The 20,609-nt window shown below is 39.5% G+C and overlaps 1 protein-coding gene across 3 annotated transcripts in view; it reads right to left on the bottom strand.

Moving 5' to 3' along the window:
* The window catches only part of lrba (LPS-responsive vesicle trafficking, beach and anchor containing), an 894,965-nt gene that overhangs the window by 55,648 nt on the left and 818,708 nt on the right, over positions 1-20,609 (bottom strand). For all 3 annotated transcript variants that reach the window (XM_072561970.1, XM_072562677.1, XM_072563520.1), the window contains 2 exons: positions 20,145-20,207; positions 19,392-19,547 (listed from right to left, as the gene is read on the bottom strand). In XM_072561970.1, the coding sequence (XP_072418071.1) occupies positions 19,392-19,547; positions 20,145-20,207 (219 nt within the window). The remainder of the gene's footprint in view (positions 1-19,391; positions 19,548-20,144; positions 20,208-20,609) is intronic.

Genomic DNA, 20,609 nt, shown 5'->3' with positions numbered 1-20,609 from the left:
AAATTACAGGCAGATTAGCCTAACCTCAGTCGTGGTAAGACTTGAGTCCATTGTGAAGGAGAAATTTCTGAATACTTGGAAGTGAATGGTAAATAAGGCAAAGTCAGCATGTTTCATCAAGGGAAAGTCATACCTAACAAATCTGCTAGAATTCTTTGAGCAAGTAACAAGCAGGTTTGTCAAAGGAGAGCCAATGGATGTTATCTTCCTGGACTTCAGATGGCTTTTGACAAGGTGCTGCATAGTAGGCTGCTGACGAGGCTAAGAGCCCATGGTGTGAGAGGTAAGGTGCTATCATGGATCAAAGTTTGGCTGTCTCACAGAAAACAGAGAGTGCGGATAAAGGGTCTTTCTCAAGATGGCAGCTGGTGACAAGTGGTGTTGGCAATGCTCAGTGTTTTGGACCACAACTTTTCACTTATGCATTCATGACCTAGATGAAGGAACTGAGGACAGACGATACCAAGATAGGTAGAGGGACAGGTAGTATGGAGGCGGCGGGGAGGCTGCAAAACAATTGAACGGGTTAGGAGAATGGGACAAGAAGTGGCAGATGGAGTACAACGTGGGAAAGTGAGAGGTCATGTACTTTGGTAGGAAGCATAGAAGCATGGAATATTTTCAAACTGCACAGAAAATTCTTAAGTCTGAAGTGCAAAGAAACTTGGGAGTTTTAGTCCAAGATTCTCTCAAGGTAAACTTGCAGGTTGAGTCAGTAGTTAGGAAGGGAAATGCAATGTTGGCATTTATTTTGAGAGGACTTGAATATAAAAGCAGGCATGTACTTCTCAGGCTCTACGAAAGTCTGGTCAGACCACATTTAGAGTATTGTGCACAGTTTTCCCATATCTCAGGAAGGTTATAGTGGCCCTGAAGTGGGTTCAGAGGAGGTTCATGAGAAAGGTCACAGGAATAAAAAACTTAATTTATGAGGAATGTTTGAGGAATCTGGGATTAAATTCAATAGAGTTGTGAAGGATGGGGGAATCTAATTGAAACTTGCAGAATACTGAATGGCCTGGACAGAGTGGATGTTGGGAAGATGTTTCCATTGGTTGAAGAGACTAGAACTTGAGGGCATAGCCTTCGAGTAAAGGGAAGACTATTTAGAACGGACTTAAGGAGAAACTTCTTCACACAGACAATGGTGAATCTATGGAATTCACTGCCACAGAGGACTGTGGAGGCCGGGTCATAGAGTATATTTAAGACGGAGATAGATAGGTTCTTGATTTCAAGGAGATCAAAGGGTTATGGGGTTGAAAAACTTGTCAGCCATGATTGAATGGCAGAGCAGACTTCATGGGCTGACTGCCCTAATTGCTGCTCTGATATCTTGTGCCCTAAATTTGCGATGAATACACTCACATTTAAGCTGATAACAATAAATTCACCAGTGGGGAAAACAGGGGGAGAAAATGAAATAGGCAAGGTGAAACAAAAGAAAACTTATCAATTAATAATTTAACAACTGGGCATCTCTGGAACCTTGCTCAATAATAATGTTGGCAAATAGTGGTTAAATGGATTGGAAATACATTTGAAAAGTTACACAGTATTTTCTTTGTGAAGATAATTTGGACACTATGTAAGCCATTGGCTCAGTTACAGTACTCAATAGCTTATTGACAACAGAATTAATTCTCTTGGATTAGAGGGTGGTTCACATTGCACTATTATTTCAAACAGTGGAACACCAGAAATTTGGAAGTTTTTTTTAAAACTTTGGAAGAAGGGGAAGTTGCTGTAAAGCACAATTCAGGATATAATACAGAATTACTGGAAAAATTCTGCATAGCCAACATTTCTTCAGGATCGAGCTAATTGAGAAAATAGCCAGAATAGTGATAAAGATGTTATATACCTGGACTTTCAAAAGGTATTTGATTAAGTACTACACAAACAATAACTTGGAAAAAAAAACTAATTGGCTAAAGGAGTTATATTGGATAGGTGACTAGTTGACATAATTCAAGTGAAAGCTTTGTTACTCATGGAGGCAAATACGATTTGGGCTGGAAATACACAGCAGTTTGTAGGGTTTTGTTTGGATTATTGCTGTTCACCATTTTTATCCATAATCTGTTGAGGGTTTGTGCAGGACTATTAACAAATTATGGATAACACATAAATATGCACTAAGTTTTGTAATTTAGGATACATTTATAGATTTCAGGCCAACACACATAAATGTGCCTGTAATGTGGTAGCGGCAACTTCATGTGATCAAATGCTCTGCCATGTACTTAGGATTAGGTGACTCCAGATATGTTTGAAAGGCAACTGATTTGAGGAGCTGGCAGGAAGTTTCAACATCAAAAATATAAGCAGAGGTAGGCCATTTGGCTCTTTGAGTCTGCTCTGCCACTCAACATGATCATGGCTGATAATCCACCTCAGTATGCTGTTCTCCATTTTTCCCATACCCTTTGATCCTCCAAAGCGCCAAATCAAATCTAACTACTTCTTAAAAACATTCAATGTTTTGACCTCAACTGTTTTCTCTGGCAGAGAATTTCACAGGCTCACCACTCTCTGGGTGAAGAGATTTCTTCTCATCTCAGTCTTAATTGGCCTTCCTGTATCCTTAGACTATGTTTCTCGACTCTCCAATCATCAAGACCATCCTTCCTACATTTATCCTGTTCACACTTGTTAGAATTTTATAGGTTCTATGAGATGCTTCCTCATTCTTCTAATAACTAGTGTATGTCGTGCTGACGGATTCAGTCTCTCTTCATATGTCAGCCTATTATACCAGCAATCAGTCTGGTAAACCTTGATTTCACTCCTGCCATAGCCAAAGCATTCTTCTTCAGATAAGGATACCAAAACTGCACACGATATTCCATTTTCTTAGGTCCCCACCAAATTGCTATTGCTTTTTCAATTGTTTTTCACCTTTCCCAGGAAATTATTTTTGATACAAGGTGGAGTGATCAACAAGATTTTCCCGTTGGGACAGACTTGACCGAGTCTTTCAGTTTCTTCTCATTGTGCATCTTCAAAACACATCCCACTGATAACATCTCCTTTTACTAAGGGGTGTGTTATTAACACAATGATGACTCAGTAGAAGCTTCAACAAATGCTATCTCCTCTCTAAGAGTCTTCCCTCTAATGCTATCATTTTTTTTCTTCCCCAGGCACTAGATTATGTAGCAGCTTGTAACCAACTGGTACTTCAGCTAAATGACACATTGTTGCCTTTTAAGAGTATTGGGGCAATCCAATTGTCCAATGTTTCAGCAAATGAGTCTTCCAGGAGTTAATACCAGTCAAAAAAAAGTCACATAAGAGACCTTGGTTGATTTGAACAAGGATGTCAATATTATTCATTACTGCAGAAAAAACCTCCCATGCCTCACAGAAGAGTGCTAGAGTGAGGTGAGTGTGTTAATAGCTGAAAGCTTGGCCAAAGGTTTTGATGAAAAGAACAATAGAAAAAAAAGAAAGGTGCCTAAGGAGAGAGTCGCAAAGAATAAAAGTGAAAGTTGCCATAATCAGAGAGGAGCACAGGTCACACTTTCATTACAAAGAGATAACCAGAGGTGAGTATAACCTGAAGGTCACCACATCTCAGGCAAGTAGTTAGGTTGAGAAGGTGGGAGTTCATAGTGACCTGAACAAGGACAAGAACTGAACTCATGCTATTGGCATCACTCTGCATTGCAAACCAGCCATCCAACAAGCTAAGCTAATCATTCTTCTCAAACAGTAGGTCAGGCTGAATTGAAAGGAAAGTAATTTACAGGAAATCAGTGTCAAAGAATCAAAGTATGCAGGATGGTGATTTGTACATTAGGAGAAGAATCTCTTTGGAAATAGTAAGTCAGTATATCCATGAGTGAAAATAATGTGACAGAATATAGTGGCTGGGGAAGGAGGAATTGGCAAAGTTGAGACTAGGTAAGGATATTTTTTATCCCTCCTCACTTGTCTGGGTAGACCCAGCAGGCTATTTCTTTTTACTGAAAAGAGCTAACAAAGTATTGGCCAAGAGTTGAAATGGTGTAGCGCAGCTGTTCATCCAGAAACCATTAGGGAATCATCCTTGAGAAATATTCAAGTAAGTGGTTGAAAATAGATTATTTAGATAATGGAAATCACATGAAAAGGCCAAAAATTAAATAGGTTTTCTTTCCATTTTGCCTTAAATACCATTTTCCAAATTATTATGAATAATTCTTATTTCAGTTTCCTTTTTGTTTTGATAAAACGTATACTGATTAAACATGAACATATTGACTTAAGGATCTCTACAAAGACATCTGTCTATTGATAGGAATTATGGTTGGATGTATCCACAGTGTATACATGCAAATCCCAAACTAACAAAGTATTAATTGCATCTATATCAATCTCTTCATTATCATATTTCATAACAAAAGAGCTATTTTGGTGCACATCTGTGGCATGTTTGAAGGTGTTTAAATATGCTACAATTCCATAATTCACACTGCCAACCCTGGATGCAATTCAAGTAATCGATTTATAGATAAATTTCAGTTCAATGTCCAGCTAACCAAATTTAGTAAGAATTAATACAAATCAATCAACAGAAATCCGATCAGTTCCCATTCATGAACTAATGAGTTGCCCAAAACTGAGTAAATTACCTAGTTTCTCAATTTTTAGAACAGATATGCCATTTCCTGTAGATAGCCAGCTCACGGACACACTTAAAGCTGTTATTAATAACAATGACAAAAACTACAACTGAAATAAGTCACTAAATTCCAAGTTACCCATAAAATTGACCAATTTTGGTGACTGTGTTTTGCCAAAGTCTGCTTTTTGTCAAATGCCAAGCTTGTAAGATCTGTCCTCTTTGCACAACTTCTGTACTTTCTTTGACCTGTCTATCTCAATAGTTCCTAGGTTTGCACCCATACAAGGTTGGAACCCGCATGACCCAGTGTCGAACTCAGTGTTAACTTCCTATAAGCAAAATTAGAAGAGAAACATTAATATTTTCTGATGTTTCTATTTCTCAGTCAAGTATACACATAGACTACATTCTATCGTGAATTATTAAGACTGGCTAAGTCAACCTTAGGATCTTTGTTAACAGAAAAGAAAGTAGAGTTTTTTGTTATCAAAAATTGTTTAGCCACTTGTTCTTTATATCCATTAAAAGTCCAGCTTAAAAAAAACTCTTCTCAACTACTTTTGAACTTCATGAACATAAAATCTTGGAAACTGCACTTCATTGAACTTTTGACAATTGTTTCACTTCACTGGGGCACTAATACAGAAAATCAAGGGTGCCTATTCTCTGAGTCACCACAAAAATTAAAGATTTTAACAAGTACACAGAATTCTCCAATTTACCTGAACGAAGTTGACAGAAAACACGAACCAGATTTCTGTTCTTAACAAGAATGACTACTTGATAGAAGTAAATACTTTAGCTACAGATAAACAATTAAAAATCATCAGTATATAACTCTACAATTAAAGCTCTAACCCTCTTATAAACTCCCCTTACACTTACAGACAGGAAACACAATAAGTGTTAAGACCAGGGAGAAAGCAGTCTCTATTCATAATATTTGCTCAGATGATTCTTGTGTTGATCAGAATGATACTTCTCAATCTTTTTTGTCTGAATGCTTTCAGTTTTTTTTTGCAGGAGACACAGGGTGACTGGCTCACCACTATAAATATCGCTGAATTATTAAATAAAGTAACAGCTGACAGCAACTGAAGGGGAAGTAAATGAGTCAGGAGGTTTTCCTAAAAACAAGGTACTAGGTACTATGCAAGGCACTAGTCAGACCACAGCTGGAATACTACGGAGGTAGTCCAGCAAAGGTTCACTAAGCTGATAATGGCTATCGAGGGACTGTTTTATGAGAAGTGGTTAAGTTGGTTGGGACTGTGTTCGTTGGAATTTAGAAGTACGAGAGGCAACCTTATTGAAACATACAGGGTTCTAAGGGTACTTACCGGGATAGATGTGGAAGGAATCTAAGCCCAGTGAGTATAAGCGCAGAATAAATGTGCACACATTTAAGATGGACATGAGAAGAAACATATTTTCTCAGAAGGTAGTGAACCTGTGGAATTCTTTACCGCAGAAGGCTGTCAAAGCTCGGTCATTTTGTACAGAGGAACCTTGGTTATCCGAAGGACACAAGGAGGAAGTATTTCATTCAGTTAATTGAATTCTGGATAATCAAATGCCGGAGATCATAGTTTAGCCAAGCATCAGGAGCTTGCAATTTTGCTGGATGATCTGATATATAGATAATCGACTGCCAGATAATCGAGGTTCCTCTGTATATTCAAGGCCAAAATAGACAGAATGGGCTTCAGACTAAACATCCAGAAAACACAGGTTCTCTACTAGCCCGTTCCTGCCACACAATACAGCACCAACCATCAAGATCCATGACAATGTGGATCATTTTCCATATCTCAGGAGCCTCTTCTTAGTTCAAGCAGGCATTGACAATGAAATCTCACATCAACTCCAAAATGGCAGCACAGCTCTTGGATGCCTTAGGAACAAAATGTTTGAAGCTCAACACCTTAAACCCAGCATCAAGCTCATGGTCTACGGAGTACACCCTCCTTAATGCATCAGAAACACAGACAGTGAACAGCAGACACTTTAATCACCGGAGACTTCTCATCAGTGCTGTCTTCACAAAATCCTGCAAATCCACTTATCAACATAAGCATCCTCTTTCAAGTCAATATTCACAGTATTGAGGCACCGCTCCAGCTGTGATGGGTGGGCCACATTGTCGGTGGCCCTAAACAAGTGCTCTACTCCGAGCTCTCCAATGGTAAGTGATCACTAGCAGGGCAGCAGAAATACTACAAGGACACCCTGAAAGCCTCCCAAAACAAATGCAACTTACTTGGGAATCATTTGCCCGAGCATATAAAAATTGGAGAAAAAACATCTGTGAAGGCGCCAACTACTTCAAGAGTCATCAAGTTGAGCACGTGGAGGCCAAGCACAAGCAAAGGAAAGAGCATCCAGAATCCAGAGAGTTCCACACCCACCTCTTCAAACACCAGTTTCCCCACCTACAACAGAGTTTGCATCTCCCGGATTAGATTATACAGTCATGATAAAACCTATTCACCCCAGTGGAACAAGTCATCCTTGACCCATGAGATTGCTGTCGAGGACAGATTTTTAATCAGTAAAGGAATTAAGATTTATGGGGCAAAGGCAGGAACATGATATTCAGATCAGCCATGATCTCATCAAATGGCTGAGGGGAATCAGTGGGCTGAATGGCGTACTTCTGCTCCTACGTTTATTGGTCTCACGAGGTGATCCTGCAAGGCAATCACATCATTGATGGCAAACAGAAGCCTTTGTCATTGATAATTGGTCACTAGTTCATACATTAATTGACCAGCTGCACTTCCATTTGTACACAACCCCTCAGCTCCAGCACATCTGTAGACCTTTCACTACTACTTGAACCAGCAGCTATGTAAACAACAATTACAATGAGCATCAGAGTATCTGTCTTCAGAAAGGGGCAATCCCTCAACAACCCTTGCTTTTTAAATCACTTCTTTTTCCATTTTAGTCCACAATGAAAGATACAGAAAGTAAGAAGACATGATCAGTACATGATTTTCCAAATCTAACTTTTGTTTGTTTAATTAGTTAAAAACCTACCCATTTCACAGGCTAGGATTCCCCTGGCACATGCATTCCAAGAAATAACACACTGCTAGCCCTTTCAATTTTGAAGCAGATATCCTTAAGTGTTTTCAGTCAGGATTATAAAGATGGGAATCAGTTGACTTTGAGGAAAATCATAAGAATTTCTCATAGAGAAGAGCGATCGGAGTGGAAGGAGGTTAGAAATGTAGTGGAGGGTCTGGACCTGCTGTATGAAAAAAAACATAATTTGCTATTCAGATTTAATTCTCTTGGGTTTACGTCCCTCCTAAGGCTGCTGGACCATCCCAACAATCCTCCAAAAATAGCTGTTCCCAGACGATGTCTGTTTGCAAGTTATTTCAATCGTGTAAAAGTTGAGCCTAAGTGGTGTGACTTCTTCATCCCAGTAGACTCCAGTAAACTGCTGTAGGTTATCTTTGCATTTTCAGATTACAGTCCCTACCTTCTGTTCTCAAATTATATGGCAGCTGCCTGTTTTAGGATCTCTCCCAATGTTTCCTGATCTTGACAACCTCAAATTTTAAGATTTGATTCCAAAATCCCTTTCCTGATGATCCCAGTTAACTAGATTTAATCCCACATTACCAGTATTTTCTTCTCCAATGTTTTCAAATATCGCTAACCCTGTCAATTATCCTAGATCTGAAGATTCTTCTCAAAAACCTCTGGACTCAGAAGACCTGAAGCCAGCATTGCTAGTAGTGCATATCAGAAGATTGCACATGCTCAGCGTCTGAAATATTGCCCTTTTGTACATTATCAGTGATTTTGTCAATTTGCTTCTGCCCTTAAGACCTTCGAATCACAAAGTGACAACACAGGAGATATTCTAGTAACACATTAAAATCTTGCATTCTGTGTACATTTTAAAAGTACAGCTATCTTAATTTATGTTCCTCTAATTTTTAAAAATCAAACTTTTGCCATTTGCCAACTATACTTTGTGAATTGACTCAACATTAAATACCAGAATTGACAAGGTAAGGAATTCACAAATCAAAACTAAGGAACATGACTACCACAGAAAAATTCTAAAGGTTTTTAAAAATAATCACAACTAGTCTGGAGAATCCAGCAATTAATGGCCTGTTTTATGTAAATGTTTTCATTTGAAAAAAGTCTCCCACCTCTTCAATAACTGTATATTCTGTACATTCACCTTAAAGTCTTAAACAAAATATTTTAAAAGCAATGCTTCACAATTACATGATTCAGTTTATCTTTCTTTAAATACCTTCCTCTAAGGTTTTACATCAAGGCTTCAACCTAAGTCTCAAAAGCTTGAGTTTTGACTGGGTATTGTTCACAGAAATGCTGCAGAGTTATTAAGCACATCTGTGCATTCTGAAAATGTGCACCTTATAGAATTTCTCAGCATGCATCTAAGCACACTGCACCGCCTCCCATTCTGTTCATATTTGAAAGATTCTCTGCCTTTTCCAAAAGACTTTGAAACAAATTTAAGATTAAATTTTGAAAGCTTTATTTTATAAAAGACCATAGTGAAAATATTAACAATCGTTCCTTTTCTATTCTGAACTGTTTACTGACACACATGATTAACAGCACCTGTAGTTTCTTTGTTTTCATTTGAGAAAACAAAATGAGAAACAGCTGAAACTAATCACAGAAAAGGTTGTGGGCTCCAACAATATCCAGTCTGTAATACTGTGGACATGTGATTCTGAACAAGCTTTGTCCTAAGCTAAAGACTTCCAGCACAGCCACATTGCCATTTATTCAATAATGTAGAAATTGTGTTGCATGCCTTGTCACAAAAACAAGACCAAACCAAACTAGCCAATTGTCACCCAGTTAGCGACACACAATCAATAGTAATCAGGAAGGAACCATGAACAGTGCTCTCATGTGACAACAGCTCACCGTTGCTCAGTTTTGATTCTGTCAAGATCAGACTGCCCCTTGTACTAGCTTTGTTCTAAATATGGACTCAAGAGCTGAATTCCAAAGTGATAGTGAGTTCCCTTGACATTAAGGCAGCACATAACCATAAAACCTAAATCAATGGAGGTCAGGGACAATCCCTCAGTGGCTAAGTGACACCTAGCACAAAAGGAAAGCAGCTTTGGTTATTGGAAGCCAATCATCCCACTCCAGTTCATTACTGCAAGAGTTCCTCAAGTATACATCTGGTAGTTTCTGATCACCATTCTTGAGGCTACCTTTTTAAGTTCAGACTTTTAATGGAATTTAAAATCTATGAGCTGCGATAGTGGGATTTGAACTTCCATCTTCACAGCATTATTCTGGCCCTCCAGATGACTATTCCAGCAACCTTACTGCTATGTCACAGTCAAATAAGCAGCCCAACACTGCAGGCAGCAAGATCAAGACAACATTCAAGCTTGGGCTGTAAGTGGCCCAAGTAAGTAGTACCATTCACATAAGCAGATATCAGTCAAGATTATCTCCAACAAGAGAGAATGAAACAATTTATCCTTGATTTGGCCATAAGAGCAGGTCAGAGGCAGGGAATTCTGTGACAAGTAAGCCCTTCAAAATGAATGCCCGAAACGTCTATTCTCCTGCTCCTCGGATGCTGCCTGACCTGCTGCGCTTTTTCAGCACTACATTCTCGACTTTGATCTCCAGCATCTGCAGTCCTCACTTTCTCCTCCTTCTTCATCTTCTGCAAGGCACCAATCAGGAATATGATGAAATACTTCCCATACCTGGAGAAACACAGCTCCAACAACACACAAGAAACTTGATGTCATTTGGTACAAATCAGCAATATAACGACCACTTTCAACGTTCATAAGTTTTACCACTAAAACACAATTGGCAGCAGTTTGTAACATTCACAAAATGTACTGCAGTAACTCACCAAACTCTACAAGCTTTTTAGAACAACATTCCAAAGCCACAACCCTTTACCACCTTGAAGGACAAAGATAGCAGGCACCTGTGATCACCATGACCAAATGCAAATTCCCAACAAGTGACACGCCATCCTCACCTGCTTCTTCTTTGTTGCAATGTCAGAAACTTTTGTCCCTAATCACCTGCAAAGTCTCCACATTACACATCATCCTCATCTAGAATTATTTCACTGTTCCTTCTACGTCAAGAACTTGGATTCTCTTCCCAACAGCTGGGCTGTAGCAGTTCACCTCACCACCCTGTCAAGGACATTAAGGAATATGAAACGAATGTTGGCCTCGCTAGCGATACACACATCCCATGGCCTTACTAGTAACTTGCATGTCCTACGAATGATAAAAAAAATGCAAACTCTGTAGCTGCATTAGTAGAGCCAGACCCGATACAGCCTCTAGCAAACCTGTGCCAGCTTATGCTGCAACTCATGTGGAAGCTACTCTACATACCAGTGTTGCTTTTAAAGCTCAAAAAGAGATTAGATTCATCCCAACTGCCATACAGACTCAGACTATGGATACTTGTGCCTAAAGTGGCAGGTAGTCAAGGTGATGCAATCCGAAGCCGAGCCCTCAAGCTTTAGAATTGCCTGTGACACCTTGCAAAGTCATTTTCAGTGAAAGTCAGCAGCCCCAGAGTCACGCTTGCAGGCGCTGGAATATCATTTCACCAGAAACATAGGGAGCAAGGCGTTCTCAAAAGTAAGGGATGTAGGGAAAGCATAAGGATAGACAATTCATTTCTTCCTGTAAAAATGCATTTTAGCTAAAGATATTTTGGAAAGGTTTTATAAGCGTTATTGTTGAATAGGGTCTGAATTAAAATTGTGATAACATGTCTCAGATGAATGTGACAATGGGTGACAGATGTCCATGTTGGTGTGGCAAAGTGCAATCACAGCCTGTCAAGTTGAAAAGGGTCAAGGATGTCTCCTTCTGTTTCTCCTCTTTAGTTAGCTTCCATATCCCTGGAGGCAATGGCTGTGTTTTCATGATGGCCTGACTATGAAAGACTTCGCTGACCATCACAAACTATGAGACTGACTCTAGCATATAATGCAATATTTCCTACTGATTGATCCAGGCAGCAGGACAATTGTTTCAACAGGTCAACGACCTGTTCTGAATTGTTCCATGGCTCTCACTGCAGTTATGGCAGAATGGCAGGGCAGAGGTGGTCATCAGTCATGTACAGACCAGTCCATTGAAACAACTGTCCTCTGCTTCCTCTACAAAACTGAATATGGTGCATATGCCAACTGGCACAGGACAACTGCACTTTGCCTACAATCGCTTTGCTGAAGGTAAGACACCTCATGTATTGCTCCTGGTCAAGGTGTGTGTGTAATAAGAACTCTTGAAGAGCCCTTGAGGGTAGGCCCTTTTGTGCAGAGCCCTTGTTCACTTTGCTGAGCTTCCCCACTCTGTTCCATTTCCTGCATGTTATAGAGCACAATATACTGCCACCATACCGGGTAAAAACAATGACTGAAGATGCTGGAAACCAGATTTTGGATTAGTGGTGCTGGAAGAGCACAGCAGTTCAGGCAGCATCCAAGGGAGCAGCAAAATTGATGTTTCGAGCAAAAGCCCCACTGCCACCATACCCTCCATACCGGAAAGAAGAATTCCTCTGTTCTCCCTGACTTTAGGCACCAGCGCTTCAAAAATATCACATGGCAATTCCTCAAATTTAGCCGACCATAATCAAAAGGATCTCAGCTGCAACTTGTTGACTGCTGTTTAAACATATACAGTACACAGTTTAGCTTGTAGGTGAAACTTACAAGCTTACTTGAACAAAGAACAGCACAGCAGAGAAGCAGACCCTTCAGCTGACCAAGCCTGCACCTTTTTAAACTAAAAACCCTTTGCCTCTAAGTGGTCCATATCCATTTACTGTCTGCATGTTCATACATCTATCAAGATGCCTCTTAAATGTATCTGCTTCTACTATCTCCTCTAGCAGCATATTCCAGGCACTTACTGCCCTCTGTGTAAAAAAACTTGCCTCTCACTTCTCCTTTAAACTTTCCCCTTTTACCTTAAACTTACTTGCCCTCATGATTGACAATTTCTACCTTGGGGGAAAAAAAATACTCTAATTATCCATTTAATCTGTGCCTCTCATAATTTCGTAAATTCATATTAGGTCACCCCTCAGCCTCCAACATTCAAGTGAAACCAAACCAAGTTTGTTTAATCTTCCCTCATAGCTAATACCCTTTAAACCAGGCAACATCTTGGCAAACCTTTCCTGTACCCTCTCCAAAGTTCTGGCGGTGTGCCAACCAGAACGGAACACAATATTCCAAATGTTTCCTGACTAAAGTTCTATGGAGCTGCAATATGACTTGCCAATATTTATACCCTATGTCCTGACTGATGAAGGCAAGAATGTCATATGTCTTCTTGATCACCTTATCCACTTGTGTTGCCAATTTCAGGGATCTGTATGCCCAGATCCCTCTGTATATTAATGCTTCTGAGGGCTCTGATATTTACTGTATACTTCACTGCTTCATTTGATCTTTTAAAATGCATTACCTCACATGGTCCAGATTAAATTCTTAATGTCATTTCTCCACCGAAGTCTCCAGCTTGTCCATATCTTGCTGTTTCCTCTGGCAATCCTCTTCACTATCACAGCTTAACCAATCTTTGTGTCATTTGCAAATTTCCTAATTAGACCACCTACATTCTCCTCCAAATCATTTATAAATAACAGGTGCCCCTGCACTGATCTCTGTGGAACACCACCGGTCACAGATCTCCAGTCAGAAAAGCAATTTTCCACTGCAACTCTCTGTCTTCTATGACCAACCCAGCTCAGTATCGATCTTGCCAGTTCACCTTGTGATTTCACCTTCTATATTATACTGCCACAAAGGACTTTGTCAAAGGCCTTGCTAAAGTCCATGAAGACAATTTCCATCATCCTGCCTTCATCAATCATCTTTGTCACTTCCTCAAAAAACGCAATCAAGTTGTTGAGACATAACCTCCCCACAAAAAAAACCATGCTGCCTATCACTATTAAGTCCATATTTTTCCAAATGTAAGTAAAGCCTGTCCCTAACAATCTTCTCGAATCATTTCCCTACCTTTAATGTAAGGCTCACTAGCCTGTAAATTCCTGGGTTGTCCTTGTTGCCCTTCTTAAACAAAGAAACAATGTTGGTTATTTTCCAGTCCTCTGGGACCTTTCCTGTGACTACAGAGGATACAAAGATTTTGTACAAGCACCTTTCCCCCTCACCTCCCTCAGTATTTTGCAATAGTTCCCATCAGGTCCTAGGGACTTGTCTACCTTAAAGCTTTTCAAAACACCAGCACTAGAATATCAACATACACCTCACTAGACTCACCATCCACCATGTCCTTCTCCTTTGTGAATACCAATGCAAAGTATTTGTTAAGGACCTCCCCAACTTCCTGAAGTTCCACGCATAAATTCCCTTCTTTGTCCTCGAGTAACCTACCATTTCCCTAACACTTCATATACGTATAAAACAATGTGGATTTTCCGGTTTGCCATGGGTTTTCATGGTCCATTTTAGTCCTCCTAACTCACTGTCTAAATTCGTTGCTGCTTTCTTTAGATTCTTCAAGGCCTCTGCCTGTCTTCAGTTTCCTAAACCTTATATATGGCTTATTTTTCTTTTTGACTAAGCTCACAGTTTCTCCTGTCATCCAAGGTTCCTAAATCTTGCCATTTTCATCCTTCATTTTCACAGGGACATACTGGTCTTGAGCTCTAATCACCTGGCCTTTAAAAGATTCTCACATGACAGATGTGGATTTACCCTCAAACAGCTACCTCAATCTACATTTCCCAGTTCCTGCCTAATAGTTTGTAGTTAGCCCTCCCCCCAGTTTAGTATTTTCACCCAAGGACTGCTCTTATCTATATCAATAGATAACTTTAAACTTACAGAATTATGGTCACTGTTTCTGAAATGCTTCCCTACTGAAACATGAATCACCTCCAGTCTTCTGGCACTATTCCTGTAGACAATGACGATTTAAAGATCAATGCCAAAGGCTCGGCAATCTCCTCCCTGGATTCCCAGAGGATCAGAGGATAAATCCCATCCGGCCCAGGGACTTACCTATTTTCACACTCTGCAGGATTTCTAATACCTCAATCCCACCTGGTCTAGTAGCTTGTATCTCAGTATTCTCCTTGACAACATTGTCGTTCTCTAGGGTGAATACTGTCAAAAAATATTCATTTAGTGCTTCCCCTATCTCCTCTGACTCCACACACAACTTCCTACTACTATTTTGTTGACTAGCCCTAATCTTACTTTTGTCATTCTTTTATTCCTTAAATACCTATAGAAAGCCTTAGGGTTTACCCTGATCCTATCCGCCAACAACTTCTCATGTCTCCTCCTGGCTGTTCTGAGCTCTCTCTTCAGGTCTTTCCTGGCTACCTTGTAACCCTCAAGCATCCTAACTGAGCCTTCACATCTCATTCTAACATAAGCCGCCTTCTTCCTCTTGACCAGAGATTCCAATTCCTTCATAAACCATGGCTCCCGTGCTCTACAGCTTCCGCCCTACCTGACAGGTACATACTTATCTAGGACACACAGGAGCTTTTCCTTGAATAAGCTCCACATTTCGAATGTGCCTATCCCCTGCAGTTTCCTTTCCCCTCCTATGCTTCCTAAATCTTGCCTAATCGCATCATAATTGCCTTTCCCCCAGCTGTAACCCTTACCCAGTGGTCTACTCCTATCCCTTTCTATCACTAAAGTAAACATAACAGAATTGTGATCGCTATCATTAAAATGCTCACCTACTTCCAAGTCTAACACCTGGCCGGGCTCATTACCCAGTACCAAATCTAATGTGGCTTCACCCCTTGTAGGCCTGTCTACATACTGTGTCAGGAAGTTCTCCTGCACACACTGGACAAAAACTGACCCATCTATAGTACTCGTACTATAGTATTCCCAGTCAATATTTGGAAAGTTGAAGTCCCCCATGACAACTACCCTGTCTCTCTCACTCCTATCGAGAATCATCTTTGCTATCCTTTCCTCTACACCTCTGGAACTATTTGGAGGCCTATAGAAAACTCCCAACAGGGTGACCTCTCCTTTCCTGTTTCTAACTTCAGCCCATACTACCTCAGTTGACGAGTCCCCAAACATCCTTTCTGCAACTGTAATACTGTCCTTGACCAACAATGCCACACCTCCCCCTCTTTTACCATCTTCTCTGTTCTTACTGAAACATCTAAATCCTGGAACCTGCAACAACCATTCCTGTCCCTGCTCTAACCATGTCTCCGAAATGGCCACAACATCGAAGTCCCAGGTACCAACCCAACCTGACGGGCTCATTCCTCAATACCAGTATAGTATGGCCCCTTCCCTCATTGGACTATTACATATTGCTTTAAGAAAACCTCCTGAATGCATGTAACAAACATCCTGCCCATCCAAGCTTTTGGCACATAGTCTTAGTCAGTATAGGGGAACTTAAAATCATCCACCACAACAATTCTATTGTTTTTACATTCTTCCATAATCTGCCCATGTATCTGTTTCTCTATCACCTGCTGGCTGTTGAGAGGCCTGCAGTACAATCTGATCAAAGTGACCCTTCCTACACCTGAGCTCGACCCATATGACCTGGCTGGATGAGCCCTCCAAGGTATCCGCCCTCAGTACTGCTGTGATATTTTCCCTCATCAGAAACACAACTCTCCTATCTCTTTTGCGCCCTTCTCTATCTCACCCAAAATATCTAAATCCCAGAAGATTAAAAATATCGACTGTTCACTACCAAAGTCAATGCTACCTGTAACTTCCAATGCAATAGTTGCAATGTTTAACTATCTACACTTCATGAGCGCTTCAGAGTCTGATAGGTTTAACCTTTTTTTTACTTTTAGTTTTTCGGACTCACTTCTTATTTCTCATATTGCAATGTGTTCTGCCAATTTTTATAATGTTTAATAATAATTCATAAAATCACTCTTTTTGTTAATTCAAGAAAGTCTGGTTAAATTGGATCCTTTTAAAATATGAACAAATGTTGATCTGGAAAAAGTAACAGTATATACATGGAAAGAGGGACTTTTCAAATTAGCCTTGTTGCAACCAACCAATGGGGTAAATGAAGAAAGAAGGGGAGCCAGTTCATCTCTCTCCACCTGGGAGCTCAGTGTTGGGTATTCAATCTAGTACTGTAATGATTTATAACTGTGCCTGAGTCTGGTCATAACCCTATAAGCAACCAGTATTTGTAAACTGTAGTCAAAAAAACGTATCACTTAAGAAAACTGAAACCAGAGTTTTATATATTCTCTAAAAAGCTGGTGCCTAACCTGACTTGTAGTCTTACATAAGATAAAGGTTTGATTATTATGCAACTATTTCTGAAAGTTATAGAGTAAAAAAAAGTGGTACAGTTAGATTAAATATTGATATAGATAAAAGATACTTATAAAAATGAAAGTAGGACCAGTCTCTGTTAACTCTGAATGTTTGGCTTGCATGAAGATTTCGCTTTTTAAAATGAAATGTTTGAAAACCTGATGTCAGATTTTAGTGGCCACAATGGCTTCTATAGTTGAATACTTGGAGTTTTCTTCCAAAGGTGAACTGAGCAGAGGAAGTTCTGTGAGGGACTGAAGGCTTCCCTTATTTAACTTCCACAGCATGCAGGTTGTGGTTCTTCAAGCCTGGTTCAATAAAACAGTCCTTTAGTTGGTTTGCCTTCCTCTGTCTACCTGTTGAGAACCCTCTTTCTCTAAAGATACCTCTCAATATTTCTTCTTTCAATTTTACTCAAAACAGTGGCTCAAAGCAAAATACCACAAACAAAACTACGATATCAGAACTGCTTAATTATATCAAAGGAAACAAAAGGGCTGATAGGGATAAATTATTTCCATTGATTGGGGAAGCTAAGACTATGAGAGTCAGATCTTTCTGGAGTGAAATGCTTCTCCTCACAAAAGGTGCTAGAAGTTGGAATTTGCCTGCAAGTGGTCAGCATGGGCACTCGTGGTTTGCACTGCTGCCTCACAGCAGTAGGGACCCAGGTTCAATTACACCCTTGGGTAACTATCTGTGCAGAGTTTGCACATTCTCCTCGCGAATGTGTGGATGTCCTCTGGGTGCTTGGTTTCCTCCCACAAGCCAAAGATGCACAGGTTAGGTGGATTGGTCATGCTAAATTGTCCAGTGCTCAGGATGTGTAAGTTAGGTGCATTAGTCAGGAGGAAAGGTAGACTAATAGGGTAGGGGAATGGATCTGGGTGGGTTACTTTTCGGAGGGTCAGTGTGAACTTGTTGGGCCGAAAAGCCTGTTTCCACACTATAGGGATTATATGATTCTATGGTGATTAATGTTAAATGAGTTATCCTATTTTAATTCTAATATTGGTAGATTTTTGTTACCCAAAGATATTTTAAAAAATGGAAAAAAGGCTGGTAAATGAATTTAGGTTGCAGATGAGATTGACTGGTTCAGGACGCAGTAATAGCCCTCACTGAATGGTGGAACAAATCTGAAGAACTAAATGGTCTACTCTTTTTCTATGTTTCAATGTGAAGGGATTGCCCTTATAACCAGTCACAAAGAAGATTGCCCACAAAACTGAAGAGACTTGATAGCATCAATTTCCCCCATTATGACATTGATTTCATTTTAACATCTTACAGTAACAGCTGAGCAGCTGCTAAGATTAAATGATCCTCAAACAGAGTAAACCAAGAAGTGAAAGTCACTGATGATTATTCACTTTTTAATCATGTACCAGACAGCAAAAAAAAACCAATAAGTAAATAGGGTTTTATGGCACAGCTATACAAAAATCAGTCCATGATGCCCATGCCAGGATTAAGATCAAAACTAAAGTATCAAAAAAAAATGTGTTTAATGTTGGAATGAAGGGGTTCACTTTCTTAATTCAGAAGTAATTCAGGGAAAGGATTTACTTTGTGTAGGAGTCAGAGCCTTGACTAGGCCCTGAATCAGTCTCCCTGTAATTCATATGGAACCAGGATCCCTGTTCAAGTATTGTTGCAGACAAGAACCAATTTGTGGCTTTCTGAGCTAATGGGAGCACTAGGTTGCAGCACAGGATAAAAATCAAAAAGGGCACATCAACATCAAAGTGCCTCATCAACAATAATTTTTAAATTTCCATTAACAAGAATCAACAACCCAATATAATGAGAGGGTGGGGAGGAGTTGTAGGAGAACTCCTCTACTGGATAGTCTTTGGTAGCATCTGTACTGAAGCATGTACCTGCCATAAGCTGCATTTGGAAAGGAAATTGGTGCACATTTGTTTAAAGGATTATTTTCCCTATAAGTTTATGACCAAATACTCTAATATTTAATCAAGTACTCTGCAAAGAATATAACATCTCACGGGCAAAGAATAATGTTAAATTTTATGAATAGTAATTTTGACAATGATAAATTGTTGACTTGAATTTTTAACAACAGCAGCTGAGTACTTGGTGTACTGACATATCCAGGTGATCATCTTGGAAGGGCAAAATGCAAACGAATTCAAATGATAAGCTGACTAAAGCGGCATGTATTAAAGTGTTACGTGCAGTATATTTTGTTGATTTTAGGCTTATTGAATAAGCTTTTAAATTAAGGATTTTAGCTGAGTTGAAGGATTTAGTTCAAGTTTAGAAAAGAAGCACTGGCTTTCTTTAAAGAGAAAAAGAGCAGATGGTATTACAACAAAAAAGAAAAAAAAATTCTGACCCTGACTCTGACCCCTGTGATTACCCTTAACCCAAGTCTGAATCAGTGAATATGTAGAGGAAAATGGCAATTACCTGTTTCGGTGGAGTAAACACGGAAACTCTTATCCCAGAAGCCACATACCAGAATGAAGCGGTTATCAGCAGTGATCACGAAGCACTGGGAATTGACCTGAATGCTTTGATCCAAGAGGTCAGTAATTTGCCTTCTGTGCATTCCAGTGTTATTAGCTAGAAGTAAAAAAAATGAAACAGCATTAGAATTCTAACATCAGGAAGAGAAATATATGGTACACCTTGGGAAATGTTATACTACTGTAATTTAGACTTCCGAACAGCAGGATCATAAAACCAAGAACTGATCTTCTTAATGATGAAATCTTGGCATCAGTTCAATATTTTTCACCAGCCAATCCAATAAAGAACTCGACTGTTATTATGAAAATTTCTTCTGCGATGCAGCCAACACATTATGAGGGCACCAATTTATCATAACCAAGCTCATTCACACTCATCAACAAGTCGGTGTGATGAAAAGATCCAATATTATCCTGACAGTACTTCATGCGCATTCTCAATCGCACATTATTACAGCATCCATATTAATTTTCACTGACACTGGTTCTATCCCTGTACAAATTAGGCAAACCAACGAGGGAGAGTTGATGAAATACCAGCGAATCCACAGCTCATTGCATTCCAATTTGCATGCAAATGGTTTATCAAGAAAATTCCATTCTCAACCACTATGAGTGAAAAACAACAGTAATCTTCACTTCAGACAACTACACAGGATGTAATGAATTGCAGAAAGGAAAGCTGACAGACCTATCAGAGGATCGATTTCAACTGGCAGCTGGTATGGCTGTTCCTGCATAGCTCCATGAAGCCCTAAAATTGTAGATAAATAAGTAAATTAGATGTTGCACATGCTGTTCTGTAAAAAGGAAAAAAAGTTCTATATTGCTTTCTCTTTTCTTCACAACTGCTTTTTAGTTGACATGTATTGGCTGTTGTGATTTTGGTATGTTACAATGATGAAGAATCTATTATTCTATCAAAAGTAAGACACATTATATCTTTTCAAAACACTCTTTCGATTGTTTTCAAAATATTTGAGATCAACTGATCCTGATAAAATAATTTTCTTGCTTTTGAAGGGGTAACCTCATCTAGTCCCCTATTTTACTGGCAGTTACCACAGTGAGGAACATTATAAAGCTCCAAAAATTTAATATCATTTACTTTAACATAATTCCTATTATATTTCACTGAAAATTAAAATATCATCTG

This window comes from Chiloscyllium punctatum, chromosome 1 (genome assembly GCF_047496795.1).
Source record: "Chiloscyllium punctatum isolate Juve2018m chromosome 1, sChiPun1.3, whole genome shotgun sequence".
Classification (NCBI taxonomy): Eukaryota; Metazoa; Chordata; class Chondrichthyes; order Orectolobiformes; family Hemiscylliidae; genus Chiloscyllium; species Chiloscyllium punctatum.
This window is presented reverse-complemented; position numbering and strand designations above follow the sequence as displayed.